General features: G+C 45.3%; 1 protein-coding gene across 1 annotated transcript in view; it reads right to left on the bottom strand.

The window, feature by feature from the left end:
- Positions 1 to 15,602, bottom strand: part of LOC108030362 (GTP-binding protein Di-Ras2) — a 30,749-nt gene that overhangs the window by 11,753 nt on the left and 3,394 nt on the right. The window contains exons 2-3 of the mRNA XM_017103231.2: positions 4,450 to 4,964; positions 788 to 955 (exon numbers count right to left, since the gene is read on the bottom strand). Coding sequence (XP_016958720.1) covers positions 788 to 955; positions 4,450 to 4,614 — 333 coding nt within the window. The 5' untranslated portion in view covers positions 4,615 to 4,964. The remainder of the gene's footprint in view (positions 1 to 787; positions 956 to 4,449; positions 4,965 to 15,602) is intronic.

Below are 15,602 nucleotides of genomic sequence, written 5' to 3'. Positions count from 1 at the left end.
CCCCCGAAATCGGGATGCGGACAGGGCGAATTGTGCTTTAATTGATACTCGCCTTCACAATGGCCGCCGGAAAGCGGAAACCGTGAAAGCGCCACGCGAAACAATGGCTCTAACTATCCCATAGTGGGATGAACACGGCAGAAAGGGACTACAGGAAAGTCAACTAACTTCAAGGCAAGGAATATTTTGAATACCAATGTCAACGAAAAATAACCCCTTGATGACCTTCAATTATTCAAATGTTGCCTACATATATCATAAAAAGTTATTTCGTCCCAAACCTTTTCAGTTAAAAATAGTTAAAGATGAGTGCCTATCGGACTTTAGTAGTATACCTATACTAGTATATACTTTTGGATTTTTAGTGAATGATATTCTAGAATATTACCTTTATCCAACATTACCCAAATATATTATTTTTTACTTTACCAATATTAAAAACTTGCAATTTTGGCTTCCTTGCCCCCACTTTTTTGCACTACTTTCCTAATGAGGGTCCCTAAGAACCCTTTTCCTTTGAAGTTTAGAAAGGCCGACCCACTGTGCAACGCTAGAACAAGAGGCCAGCAAAAAGCCTAAACCCCTGCCGCTTGGCTTGACTCCTCCGGCTCAAAGGGGCACATTTATAATTGCTTTTCGGATTGTGGCGGAGTGCAGGCTCTGTTCTCGACCCTTCGCCCTCGCCGCGCTGATTGCATGCAAAATGCAGGAGTCGGGTGCAGTTGCACCTGTAACTAGTAGCCTGGACCCGCGACCCCTAACCCGCATCCGGCGACCTGCAACTCACCTGGAAATCGCCGCGTTGCTCGCGGATCTCCTCGAAGCACTGCTTCACACACTGGAAACTGGGCGCCGATGTGGCCGCGTAGACGAGCATAAACGCGTGCGCCGTGGCGATGGACAGACGCCGCATGGCCGGGAACTGCATGTCACCTGACGTGTCCAGAATGTCCACCTGCAAGGGATGAGGGCCCCGGATGGGGGGTGATGCACTTAAATTACGTATAATTAAATTTAAACAACGCTATATGGAATCGCCTGTGCTGCCTGGCAGTGCGCTGCTCCTCCATGTGCCAGGTCGCGGTTTTTAATTGACATTTAATTAAAAAAATCGTGTTATGATCAACTCTCTGATAGAGGATACAAATAAAACTTAATTCAGTTTGAAATAAATAAATTAGATTATTTCAATTAATTGGTGGTGTTTAAATAAATAATAAATCAATAAATTTGGTGTCTTATACAAGACAAAATACAAATATACAAATCCATCTCTGTATTTCTTGTGAAATAATAACACAAAACGTGTTCTACTTTCTTGGAAAGTGTTTTATATATTAGAATGAACCAACAATTATTGGCATTTATTGTAAAATAAACCGATTATAATTGGGGCGTTTAAAGCGATATAACACAAATATCTATATTTATTCATTCCGAGAAACCTAATAACACACAGCATACCTTATAATATTAAATATGGCCAGAGTCGCATTTTATTTTTGGGTCCTTTTGGCTATCTTACAAAATAAATATATTTCCCATTCTGAGAAATCGACATGCAACGTATTGAAGCTTCTCAGAGCTTGGCTTAAAAGGAATTACTTTTATTACTTTTCAGGGAAAAGCTTATTGATTTTGTTACAAAATTGTTTACGGTTTTCTGAAAATAGTTTCCTTTGCTATTGACTTAAAGTGAGAATTTGTTTCCAAACCATATTCAATTCATACACATTTAGAGTTAAAAGTTTCTGCTTAGTGCTAAAGAGTGATATTTAATTTTCTCGAATTTATGAACGTGACCTCGGGATACTAGTAGCTTTCAATTGAGTGTTTTTTAAACGATTTGCCGAGTACAAGGACATCGGCCCCGCGGCGTCGTCGGAGTCTGGTTGTCAGGTTGCCCGGCTATCTGGGATGCTGGGTATCGGGCTACGTGGGTGGTGGTGGCTCCTGGGTCGTGACTCCTGGCTGGCTCGTCGTTCGGTGCCCACTTGATGCCAGCTAATCCCCGTGTCAGCATCTGTTATGTTGTATACACCGCCTCGTGGAGCACGAGATACGCATTGAACGCGATCCGGATTGTCAATAGGATGTTAAAGTCGGGATGTCGAAGAGCAGAAGAGCTGGAGGCAAACCGTTTAGCCCTGGCAGTAGCTTCTCCTCTGGGCCCTCCATCGACAGCCCGGGCCATTGTGAGGCAAATTTGTAGCGCATTGTTTGGTCGAAATGAGTAAACTTTATTAAAACCACTTTGCAGAATGACACAATTTATATTTTTGACACCATTTCCGACGTTGCCCGGCCATTGTTCGCTCTTGCCGGCTTTGTTCGAGCATCCATGTTTAGGGCATTCGATTCATCCTGCTGTGTGGCATACAGAAAATTGCTTTTAAAGAGCAGAAATCGTTTAGTGCACTGTAATGTCCCATTTGATGGCCTGGCCACATGCTGCTCCGACCGTCAGTCACAGCGGGCAGCAGGCCTTCCTTGTTTGGCAGAGCTGGTGAACCGACAGCAGCCTCGCAAATTGTCCCTTGGTTAAGGTGATTGGGATGCACCTGCCCGAAGCCCGGAATAAATCACTTTAAGCCCGGGCAACAGTCACCGAGTGGAATTCAATCTGGGGGCCAGCTTAAGTAATGGATGCACACCCCGTCGGTGGCCAAAATGAAATTAATTAAATCGAACTGTGTGCTCGCCACCAAGAGTGTCAGTGTCGCCGAATAACAACATCTCGGAATCAATTTGGCCAGCTAGATGGGATGATAATGGCGCCGGCAAACCGAGCTCGGCTCCTTCCAGCCCATCTATTAATCAACTTTCCGCCCAACTTTTGTTCCCCGAGCATGTAAGACAAGTTTGAACAGCATATAATCAGCTCGAGCGCCGAAGAGCGAGAGCAGTGAATGATGTTCCTTCAGAAGTTTCCGCTTTCAGGACATGGGCGTAAGCATGCCTCGGAATTCAGCTGTGATGCCTGCTTTAATGGAGCTTCAGATGCCAGCCAGGCCTCTCGGGTTGTTCCTTGCACAGACTACACACAGATTAGGACCCGATTAAAATAATGCACAGCAGTTATCAGTTTCCGGTATATTTCCCCCGGCAAGGCAAGTTATTATCCATTTATAGCCCCTCTTAAGTAGCATATTAGAGCACCCAAATCCGGAATTCTTTCGGCGGCAGCACTGGCCCGGGAAGGGACCACATTTTCCACGGGGCTTCCGCTGGTTTGAGCGTGTGCAAATTTGATTAATGAGCCTCCGCCCACACGTCCTCCTTGAGTCTGTCAGTCGGCTTGTCAGTCGCTGGGTGGGCATCAAAATCCCTTCCCGAAACTATTCACCCCAGATTGCCGTAAGTACATTTAAATCAGCAAGGATTCATTTGCTCAATTTGTGCCTCCCCCTGAGTACCTACACTTATGTAATCATCTGGAGTTGGGCCCCCGGCTAAAACCACCGACCCCACAAACCAAAAACCACCTCTGCCATTTCACTCCACTCCAAATAGGCTTTCGGGGGCTTCTCGATTGCCAGGAGACCAAAAACACACGTGTCTTGGCTAATACTTTGCATACGAAGAGCAGTTCCTGGCTGCCGGCGGAGCCTAATGTGTTGGGGAAATTGTCCAGACATCCAATTAGAAGATTTCTACCTAATTAATGGGCTTTGCATTCCCTGCGAGTTGATGACCACAACAGTGATTGGGTTAATGAAGCAGTGGCAGTTAAAATTATTCACGAGAGCTCAAAGGTCGAGTACCATATTAAAATAATAAATCCCTCATAAAGGTTGGCTCCTGCAGGAGGGAGGTGTTTACGCTAAGGTATTTTGATTGAGGAATATTTTCTGTAGAAGTCTCTAAAAAATGTTTACAAATTCATAAGTATTTATAAAGTTAGGCGGGCCCGAATTAATGTTTTTAAATATGGGGAAAAAATCATTTTATGACTTGCTTGTATTTTGTACTCAATCACTTGTTTCATCTCACATGGTAAAAGTAAATCAAAATATAAGATTTTTTAAAATAAAACCAAAAATTTGGAAAATGTATACTTTTCTTGAAAAAAATTTATATGCGACCTTGTTGTACAATTTGTACAACCACTACAGTTTTATTACATAAAAGGTTTACAAGCCCTATGCTACTACAATGTAGAGCTAAGTAAGAGTATTTATTGTTTTATTTACAATCGTTATTTTTAGCGGCATATATTTTCGCTTTTCACGAGTACAAATGCCCCTGCGACCTAGTAAAAACTGCCATTTTCTGCTGCGTTTTCCGAGTGCATTGCTGACATTTAGCACTTGCAAACAAATTACGGCGAAATTCGCCACGAAATGTCAGCAAACAAGGGGCGAATGGAAAAACAGGCGCACGCTGGGCTTCGCTGCGTGGCTTTTCAGACTTATTGCATTGTAACCGGATTTGGGATTCAGCACTCACCTTCAGTGTGACGCCCCCCAGGTCGTACTCGCGATTGTAGAGATCCTCGACGGTGGCGCGATACTTGTCCGTGTAGGTTTTGAACAGGAAGCGCTTCACAATGGAGCTCTTGCCCACGCCGGCGCCGCCCAGAAGGACGAGCCGAATGCGCTCCAGGTCCGCCATGCCGCTGCCCGCTTTGTCGACGTCTCCTGCTCAGAAATCGCTGGTCGTCAAGTGGAGTGCCCTCCGCGTCCTCGTCTTCCTTCTCCTCCGATTGTTCAGCTTACGCTAGAGTGTGTGTCGTGGATGTATTTGTTCCCTGGGCCTCAGCGCTGCATTATGCTGGATTTGTGTGCTTAAGCCGGAGTTGGGGCATTATAAGTCCCAACACTTCCTCGATTTCCGCTGCGAGCTCAGTGTTTTAGCAACACTTTCACCCGTCAGCCATCACCATTACAGCGAAGGTCGTTGGCAACAAGCAACCAGACTTCCGGCCTGGCAACTTCCGCTTCCGGTCGCGAAGTAGTGCGAAGCTGTGGAGGCAAACAAATGGAGTTAGCTTCAAATTGATTTACTGGTCTTGAGCCAGCTCTATAATTATGTTTAGGACTTAGACTGTAGTTTAAAACTCGTTTAATTTCGAAAAAAATTCCACAAGTGTTGTTTGATAAAGTGCACGGATAAAAATGTATCTAGCATAGTCATTTCATTCGTTTTGCCGATCTTATTTTAATTTTCTTTTTTATTCAATTTTGAAATTAAGCAGTTATTGTTTAGGGACTAACAGCATTGATTTTAATATGAAAAATGTTTAATCGACAAGGTAAATTTAATAAATGGTTAACATAGATACTACTATTGATATATGATATTTACGAAATTTGATTGTTCTTTAAATTTTATTGAATTGTAGTATAAATTTCTCAAAATAAAAGAATATATGTGAAGTAATATGTGCACATAATTACTTTTCTATAACTTCTTTTTCAAGCACTTCATTGCTTTAAAAAGACTGAAACAAAACGCATTTAAATCAGCCATCGAAACTAGAACTTTCATAATTTCTCCCCAAGGTAGCCAAACCGAAGCCATTCAGTGTTTCAAAATTGAGTTTCCAGTTCCGTCGGCAACTTTGAATCCCATTCATTTCTGTTTGCTGCCTCTGATTGGCTTTGGCAAAGGATGCGCCGCCCGGGCTCAAAGTATCCGAAAGTGCAGCGGCGTGCAGCAGTGGCATGCAGCAGTGTGTGCTGCATGTAATCATAATCTGCTCACGTGCTCGCCCCACAAATCAGATAAACGTATGAGCGCGCTCGGCATCCGGAGGCCAGGCCAAACAACCCGGCATCGATACAAACTAAGACCATGCAATTGAGGCATCCACCCCCTGGATGCAATCCAAATAAGGACCCCATCCGTATGCCCCATAAAGCAGCAGACAAACACAGGCAGCGATGGAGTGGCAAATGGTGGAGCACACGGGCAAAGAGCCTGTTTGAAACATGTGCTGCACGCTGGAAGCTAAGTGCAGCCAATTCAATTTGCCGGCATTTTTGCAGTTCTTAAAGCTGGCGAGGCGGAGAGCCATTTGCACCTGGGCACCCTAATTGCAACTTAATGTAATTAGGTTTTCCGGCAAATGCAATTTATTGCAATCAACTGCCAGATTGCTGCTGCTGCTGCTCCCCATGAGTGGGCAAATTTCGTTAGGTGATGCCTAGCCAGGTGAGTTGCCTGGCAGATAATAACCATTGATTTGAGTGTGCAGCATCAGTCTGCATAAGCTGTTAATTACGCCGGCGATAATGAATTCACACTGAGAGCCAACAAACTGCTGCCCCGATAACAAGCATATCAACACCCCGGACTGGCCAAAGTTGACTCACCTGCAGAAAGGTTTTCATTCTTTTCATTCGCACTCGGCACCTGGCTCCGTGGACTGATGGGCAGGCAGGTGGTTTATGGCCCAATCACCTGGCGGGGTAATGGCCCGGCTCGTTTTCACTTTCAGTACTTATGTGGCTATGTGGCCCCTCAATGCATGAAGAATATCTGCATGGATTTATCCCGTCCCCTCTAAAACACTCAAAGCGAGGTTTATTACTTTCACCTTGAGCGGAAACTTAGAGAAAATCTAATATGCACACGTGAAGTGCGCCTCGGGCTTGGTATCCTGTATTTAAATCCCTTGCTTTCCCAGGTCGAATTTTGAAATGCAAAAACCACCTGAACTCTCGTCGGCAGGCAGCCATGCAAATTCACAACTATTTACATTGTGCTCGGAATAATTTTTAATGAAAAAGCCAGCAGCAGGGAGGATTTCGTTGTTTTCAACAGCAGCATCCAAACGCATATGAATTTGCATCTGGTTTGGGCAAAAAACAAAGAGTACGTATACGCCATGTGGGCCCTACTGCTTGCACTGGATAATGCTCCAGGAGAGCCGGAAGCGTGCGGATAATGACATAATTGGCTGGGGAATTTCCCACCGAAAGAAAAGTAAATTAGAAAAATTTAAATATCAATTTTATGGAAACCGATGCTGTCGCCATTGCGGCCCCCCGAGAACTCTATTTTCAACATGTCCCATGATTCCAGAACTCGGAAGCCCCCAATGCCAAACTTTCGCACACTCCGCAGCCTTGAAAATGGTTTTCTTTACAGAAATTTAATTAAATCTACTAGGCCCGTGCCGAAGACAACTGCCAACAGCTGTGGAAAACATAAAAGAATTGCAAGCCCGGGCCAGAAGTTTCCGCTTTACAATTTAAAGCAAGAACCGAGGAGCCAAACTTGAATTAATTCCTCTGTTTTCCACAAATAAAAGCCTTGCTGTTGTTGACATTTTTTGTTTTTATCTTCCCGGTTGCGGACCACGGACAACCGAAACATGTCATCAACAACTCAAAGGGCAGAGGACCTTTAAAAACTTTTCGGGAACGTGTTCTCAGAATGATAACTACAAGGTTGGCAGGGCAACCCACGCAACACACAAAAAAAAGAGGGGGAAAAAAGAAATCGAAAGCGGCGAATTGGTGTTCCCTTTTCAATTTTTTGCTCCCCTGAAAATCAATTTATGTTTTTTCCCCTCCCCCGATTACTGCGAATTTGTTCAGCTGCCTTTTGTGGTGAAGGTAAAATGGATTCATAGTCCGGAAAAAAAACCAAGGATCGGGGGCATATGTGATGTAAAGCATCTTATTGATTAGTTTCTTAAAGGATGGGATCGAAGCCTATTTCCGAGTGCATTCCTGGGCCCGAAGGCGCTTAAAATGTCATCAAAAGCACATTTGCCTGTTGCCGCAGCACTGGCAGACTTCTGCACTCAAGGACTGGTGTTTGGGATGGCATATGCCTGGGTAGAACAACTGCCTGGGAGCACTTTGGCTTAAGGACTCAACTGGCCCGCAGGGATTTGGATGTCCGATGGGGCAGGGGCAGGGTCTGGAGATGTTGGCACTGGTGCCCGGCCAGCCACAGAATTCTAAACTTTCATATCCGAGGAAACAGACAAACAATTTGTGCTGCGAGGGCAGCGTTTATAAATATTTATTAGCCGCATTCCGATGAGTCCTGCTGCGTGCGTAGTTGATGAAAACGCCTCAGCTACCGCAGGGATATCAACATATCGCCCGCGAAAAGCTGCAAAGTGGTGGACTACTTCCGCTTGATAGACATCCATGTTAACCGCTTTTGTTACAGATGATGGACATATGCGTTAACCCCCAGCCATCAGCTGTCACTCAGTGGGAAGTGCGTGGCACACTGTTCAAAAGGGCATTCCAAAGTTTGAAACCCCAACCCAATTCTTGTTCGAAGTTCAAACTACCAAAAAAGTATACCACACCGAGCTCATTCAAGGGCAAATGGTTTTTTTATATATTTTTTATTTTAAACAACGCAAAAAAAGGTTTTTTTTATTAAATACTTTTCCTATTTATCCTTTTGTGTCAAACAGTTCAGATTTCAAAATAATTAATTCAATCGCGTTTGTTTTTTCTGCAAGGGTATTGGTAATCCATTTAAAAACGAAAAATTAATACACATGCATAAAATTAACATACAATTTATTACTCTTCATTTTTTGAATCCTTTTCGTATTCATTTTATCACTAGAGAATTTACCATTCTTATTTTCAAGAAAGAAATATGATTAGTTTCGACCTAAGCCCATATTAGATAATTACTTTTGTGTAATAGCTCTAAACTTGCCTCGGCCACCACATCTTAGATGCCTTGAATTTCTGTGGCTAGCCACACTCTGCCCACAACTAATGGCTCTTGGTTCAACTTGATTAGTTTGCCATTTGTTTATGTAAATCCCGCAAAGTGAAATTTATTTTGCGTTACGCTTGTGTTGTGCTTTAAATCGGCAACTTTATTGGGGTTGAGCATAAGGACCTTTGAGGAATATAAACTAATACATTTCATGGGCGATTAACTTTCGGCATGTGGGTATTCGTGCCGTGAGCTGCGGCTTTGCGGTGCTTAAATCATAAAATAAACTTTATGTTGGCAGGCCAATCGTCGCGTCATCTGCCATCTGGCGCCAAAAGCCAAACGCATGCCAAGGAATTAGCCCTGTTTTCAGCTGCTCGGGGATTTATTGCAATGGATTTGAGCTGCTAACGGCCCGAAAACGGCCGCAGCGATAAACAAATGATTTTATGACACTGATGCTGGTCAGGTCCGGAGTCCCTGCCCCAAAATCTCACCCCTTTCATCTCTCGTGGGCCTTGTGGAGGCGCTTGTAGTTGGCTGCAGGACCAGCTTAGCGATTGCAAAGTGGCGCCGCGGAATCTAGGCCACCAGGCGCTGCCGCTAAACTGTTGATTACTGCGGTGATGGCGGCTCTGGATCGCTTTCCTGCCCTCTAACCCGTGAAACACTACCCTTTTCACGCGGTGGGCTCAAATTAATCACGTCAGACACGAAGCGATGCCATAAATTCAATTTTGGCCGAGAGGAGCGCGAGTTTAACCCTTGGACATACAGGTGAACCCCAGGGTGAACCCTTTAAATTTTTAACTGTTGAATATCGTTCGGCTTACTTTACTATGTTATTTTGAAGTAACACAAAAGTAATCCCAAAACTTGGTTGTCGAAGAGATAAATTATTTATGAAATCTATAACTCCATCTTTTATAAATCCATTCTATTAGGAACATCTTAACAATCATAAAAATGTTGATAAAATAAAGTTCCAAGTTTTTCTTGCTTTTTAAATGCCTTGTCTACTAAAGGGTTAAGGACCTACCTTTAAAAGTAATCAGGCAGAGCGCTGAACAAGAATGTACATAAATATATTCTATTTATATATCTGTACTAAATATATTCGGGCATAACAGGCATGTAATATTATACACCGCCGAGGACCATCCCTACGAAGTCCGTGGTGAAGGCGGGGCATTAAAGCCCTTTCTTTCTGGCTCAATGGCGTGCAGAAAATGGGTCACTAACTGTTACTTATTTATACTAATCACGGCAAATTGCCGCAGAAACTTGGGAACGGGGAGCTAGGCAGAGTCCCGAAGTGGATACAGTCTCCCTCAAAATGACAGCGGAGGAGGACTCCTTTTATCCATTCGACTTAAGTGTTGTGAAAAACTTGGTTGAGGTATCTAAATATAGAAGGCGTCGGCGAGGAAGAGGGCGGGCCTGGGTTTGGGGTCCTTTTGACCGCCCGGCATTCGGGCAAACAGTTTGCACTTGAACCGAGCTCATTACGCCGCCTGCGACGGCTCCAGATCCTCTCGGGGTCTTAATGAGCAAACTCTGTGGGGCAAAGCTTAGCTGCAGAAACAACAAATTAGTTGCAGCAACAGGAATCAGATGCAAATTGGCGCGCTGGAGCCAGAGCTGGTGACTTGGCTAATTGAACAATGGGAGCTGGGGCATAAACAGGATCACAATCAGGATTAGAGTCAGGAGCTGCACATGGCATATCCCTAATCGACTTTGAGAGAAGTGCTTAGCTTCGGCATTTTATCGACTCGATTCACTCGTTATCCATCGCCAGTTGCACTCCTTCTAGCTATCCGCACTCTAATCGAGTTCCCTGCGACTTTGCAATCAGAAAAAGGTTCCGCACGCAAATTTTGTAATCGACTTTGCGCTGATCAGGACAGGCGAGGTGCTTAAAGAAGGCTCCTGGTCCAATAAATTCGATTGCAACCGAAGCATGAAAAGCCAGCAAGGCAAAAGCTTGGGGCACTGGGAGCTACTCGCCGGCAAAAAGGTCAGGCATTCCGCTGGCAGCTCCGCTCACACGACCCCCAGGTCACAGAATCCCCGGCTAATGGCTAAGCAAACAAGCCAAGGACCAGAATGAGGATGGGGACGTGGCTGAGGAGGAGGACGAGGACCAGGACAGCGCCGTCGAGGGTGTAGCAAAATTAATGCAAAAACTTAATCAGGCGCGCGAAAAGGAAAATACGTGGCTGGAGGAAGGGGTTAGGGGTCAGGTGCAGATGGCTGCTTGCCAGTTAGCTGCAGCCAGTCCCCGCGGGGTCGTCATCGATTGTCAACATCTGGCAGTGCCACAAATTAAACACAAACAAACCACAGACGCCGAGACAGCAGTGGCATTCACCGCCCCACACGCCTTTGTGCCTGTCTTTGGCCAAAAGCGTGCAAGTGCTCTGCAGGATTGGCATTCCCATTGGCCGATGCCAGTGATGCGTGTTTCGGGTACCATTGCCATCCAACTGCCGAAGTGGATCCACTCAGCTCGTCCATTAATTTGTCTGCAAAAAAACACCCGACATACTTTACCCTCTGATAATAAAAATTGCTTAAAAGTCTTTAAATTCTTTACCTTCTGCTTTCTATAAACATTTTAACTCTTTATTTTGTATTAAAAGACATTTAAAAATATTTGTTCTAACAATCAAGGCAAACAACAAGTTACTCAAGGCAAAGGCTTTCAAGGTATAAATTCCAACCAGCCAGAAGATTTACTAGCTTAATTTTTGAAGTTTCAAGGTCTAGGTGGTTTTTAAGTTTAATATTTCCGCCAACCATAATATATTTTTATTTTTTATTTAAAGTTGTAAAAAAACGCATTTAATAAACCGCAAAAATCGTCTATTATTTATTTCATATTTTTTTTATTTCATATATTTTTTTTAATTTTCAAAAAGAAAGAGGACACTCTGAGAAAAGCTTCAAGAGATTTTAAATCATCATCAAAAAAAGGGTCCTGGTAGTTAGGTACCCAGCTAGTTCCCATCACAGCTCGTTGCCCATCCGCCCTGTTGGCTGGGGAATCGAAGTAATGGCTGAATGGCAAGAGGAAGCGCTCCCAAAGTGCACTTTGACTGGCCACGTTCCATGGAACAGCAACAGCTGTAGTTGCATTTGCAATGTCTGTGGAAGTGGGACTTGCCACAGTCCAGCCGTAGCTGGAGCTGGAGAAGGAGGCGGATTCGGGGCACGTCTGTCCCGGCTGTTTGTGGGTTAATCGCATTGCCAGCAAACACGAGGACAATGCCAGTGTGTGCAGACGCGTCTTGGCGTCAATTGATTTGACTTGGCCCGCTCCTGACCCACTTGGGGCCACTTTCCCCGAGCGAAAGCCAGTGAATGGGTGTGCTCGGCAATTTCGGCAGCTCATGCGGCTTTGCTTAGAGCCCTCGCTCTCCACGGGCGAACGCGTCTATGTCAATGGCGATAAAAATTTATAAGCGTCCCGAACAACTCGTCGAATCGAGTCATCGAGCCATCGAGCCATCGAGTCCTCCCCAGCCACACAGCACATTGTGCCGAGCACTTGGCATTTGAACTGAATTTATATGCATGTTGCTGGCTGTTTTACTCGAACTGTGAATAATTGAAACAAATGTGGCAATGCCATCACAGCCATAAATTTCCATACATTTATGCCGGAGAGTCGTATAAAAATAGAATGCAATTGCTGGCAAATATGAACAGATTCGCTCTTCGGAGTAGTGAACTGGCATAATCAGAGGGGAAAAATGTTGGAGAATAAAGTAGAGCACTGCAAACTTGAACCAATTCTGTTGCCCGTCCATGGCTGGCATATTTATTTACGATTTTGCCAATTTAATTTACTCCGCATCCTGGCCGCTTTGTGTCCAACCATGCACGTCTCCGCATTTTCAAAGAGCTAGACATCCTTGGTAAATTTCAATTAAAATGGGAAATCTGCACTCTCAAAGAAATGCACCCCAACACAAAGTCTGCTCCCACGCAAAAGGGAGCCAGCAGAAAAAATGGAAAAGAAAAGAGGGGAAGTCGCTTTTGTTAAATGCTAAATATCTGGCTAGATATAAATTGAGCTTATTTATCAAAGTTTTAATTAAAAACTTCATGGCGGAGCTCTCCAAATTGCTAAGTGTGTAATTACAACAGAGCACCTCAGTTGCCAGAAGAAGCCCGCTACTGGGGGGATTTTTCAACGTCATCCGCCTTAATGTATGCAACAAATAAAATTCACACAAAATTGAATTAGACTTAATAAACACGAATGCCGCCGTGGGACGTTGGTGGCAGGAAATGGGACGCAGCGCAGGCACAAAGGACGCAGCTGAAAATCAACCGGAAACGGGCAGGAGTACCCCTACCCTCTTCCGTTTCCGGGGAAGGCCGAGATGGAGACGAAGATGGAGAACAAGTTCAAGTTGTCTAGAACGTAATAGAGAAGCAATGCCAGTGCAAAGGCAGATTCATAAAGCACGCAACGCGCTTTACGCGTGAGTGACTTTCGAAAAAGGCGCGGGGAGTTGGCGGCGAATGGGGGAAACACGAGCAAACACGGTGAAAAATGTTAAAGAGAAAGCGGAAAGAAAAATCACAAACAGCATTCCCGGCATTCCAAGGGCAGGGTAGGTCGCTCCCCGGAGATGAACAGCACGCCAGGAATCCCGGAACGTCCAAAGAAAACTTTCACCAGCCAATAAACGAGCCACTCCGGCGAACTGTTGAAATTTCAAAGACACATATTACGCATACGCCCCGTTGGCCCCGCCACAATGACACAACACTAATGGTGACTGGCGGACAGGACATCTCCCCAAAAAGCTGACAATCAGATCAGCACATTCTCACATCTGGCCTAATGAGCACATCTCCGGCATAACCTACTTTGTTTCGCGTCATCCAAGCCGGTAGAACGTCGGCGGACAACGAAGTGGGCATAATTTGATTAGGCCTCTTGTATGTACGGCTTCCTTTGACCAGATTCCTGCAATGCCTCAAAGTTTCTTAAAGTGTAAGGACCTGGCAGCGAGCAAAAGGCCTACGGTGGTTGCGAAAGCCGGCAAATTGACGGACCGACAGACAGACGGAGGGACTTGCGAACTGGCAAAAAACGCGTTTCCCCGAGTTGCCACGGCCCCCTGGAAAAGATATAAAATAAATTGCGAAATGCCAGCAAATAAAAATTTATAAGTGTAGGCCCAGAAGCCCTCTAGCCATTCAGCCAGCCCATGCCATCCCCTTCCATCCCCTTCAGCCACCAACCACCATCAAAACGAGCCGACCCGGCTTCCTGGACACGCCCCCTCCTAGGCCAACATTGCCCTTGTCAAAGACGACAGGGCCAGGACGATTATAAAGAGATTTGTGTGTCTGTGCCAGCGTCTCGCTGGAAGTTTCAGTCGCGGGCGACTTTAAGCAGAGATCCCAAGGAGCAGGAGGAGCTGGAGGAACTGTAAGAAAGGAACCCGACCCGAAACGAAGCCCATTTCGCCCAGTCCGCCTGATGAGGCGCTGATGACTGTCATCATAATCTCGATTAACATAATAATACACGTAATCTTTATCGGCATTGATGATGCGCCTGATTGTGCGCCTCAATCTCTATCTCTCCCGACCACATTGTTGCCTAATTTTATCTCTCGACCCCGCCAAATTGCCCATCAGCCTAAGATCTGATTTCTTTTTTATGGCCGTTTTTTGATTGCCCCACGGCGATTTGAAATTAATTGCTCTATCAGCCCATAAAAGCTGGCCAGATACGTTCAAACCTGACGGCTGCAGATTGGCGGGCATTTTTGAATAACACTTAGCCACTTTCGCGCCTTAAATATTCAGCAGCCAGGCGATGGGGAACGAACTCAATTTGATATTATCATCGCTGGCAAAGCCGAGCTGGCAAAAAAGCGGCAGCTAAACTTTTAGAAAACCCACTCGAGCCAAAGTGAGGGATGGCGGCGACTGACGGATATTCGAACTTATTGATTGCTCTGCCTCAGAGGCCTGGTATGCGGAATGGAAAATGCGAGGCGGCCGAGGCGAGTGGCAGGGGCTAAATGGCAACAAAAAGGGGCAGCCGGTCGGCGGAAGTTTAGTCGAGATTGTCAATAGCCCCGGCGCGTGGATGGGATGCTGTCCATGTACATACACACTCCCCGGTATATTGCGAGTGATTCACTGAGGCATATGCTGATGGCGTTTCATTTTTTCCCCACATAAATCCAGTGGGTCTCCAACCCTTTCGCCCCCGCTCATGACAAGCCCAACCCAGGCACTTTTTCCTCATCCTGGCTAAGCGGTGACAGCGATCCATGGCTGTGCCGTCTTCAGTGCATTTGACACTTTGAAATGGAATCGGGGCCATGTTTTTCGGTTAGGACTTGCTACCTTCGGCTGGCCAGCCCAGTGCACTTGTCTTCGGTTTGCTTGCGGCCTTGTCTTTAGTTTTGATTTTCCACTTGATCGAGTGCAAACTTCCCAGAATTCCCCTGCTCACTGAGGCGTGTTATCAAATTATAAACAATTCCACCGTGGATGCATTGTTAATGTGACTGAATTGTGCACCTTAATTAGGTTGCAGCGCTCGGCGCCCATAGCAGCTCCCCACTGGCCGCCTTCCTGCTGCCAAATGTGCCCTAGATTAATTTCCTGTTGCAGGGGAAACATTTTCCACCGACGGTATCTTGAAATCGCCGTGCATTTACTGCAAATTGCGATGCATAAATTTATAAATACGGCGCGCTTAGGCATCCTTTATAGAATCCAGTTTGAGGAACGTGCCACCAGAAATGCTCCATCTTTTCCACGGCCAGGTTGCCTGGCGGCAGTAAGCCAAGTGGGCATTTGTCTCAAAAGTTAAAATTGCTTTTAATATAATGCGATTTCTGTTTGCTTGGGCGGGACTCGCATTCCCGGAATGCCTCGTCGTTTGCTTGGCAAGCATTTAATGGTCA

Source organism: Drosophila biarmipes, chromosome 2R, assembly GCF_025231255.1.
Source record: "Drosophila biarmipes strain raj3 chromosome 2R, RU_DBia_V1.1, whole genome shotgun sequence".
NCBI lineage: Eukaryota > Metazoa > Arthropoda > Insecta > Diptera > Drosophilidae > Drosophila > Drosophila biarmipes.
This window is presented reverse-complemented; position numbering and strand designations above follow the sequence as displayed.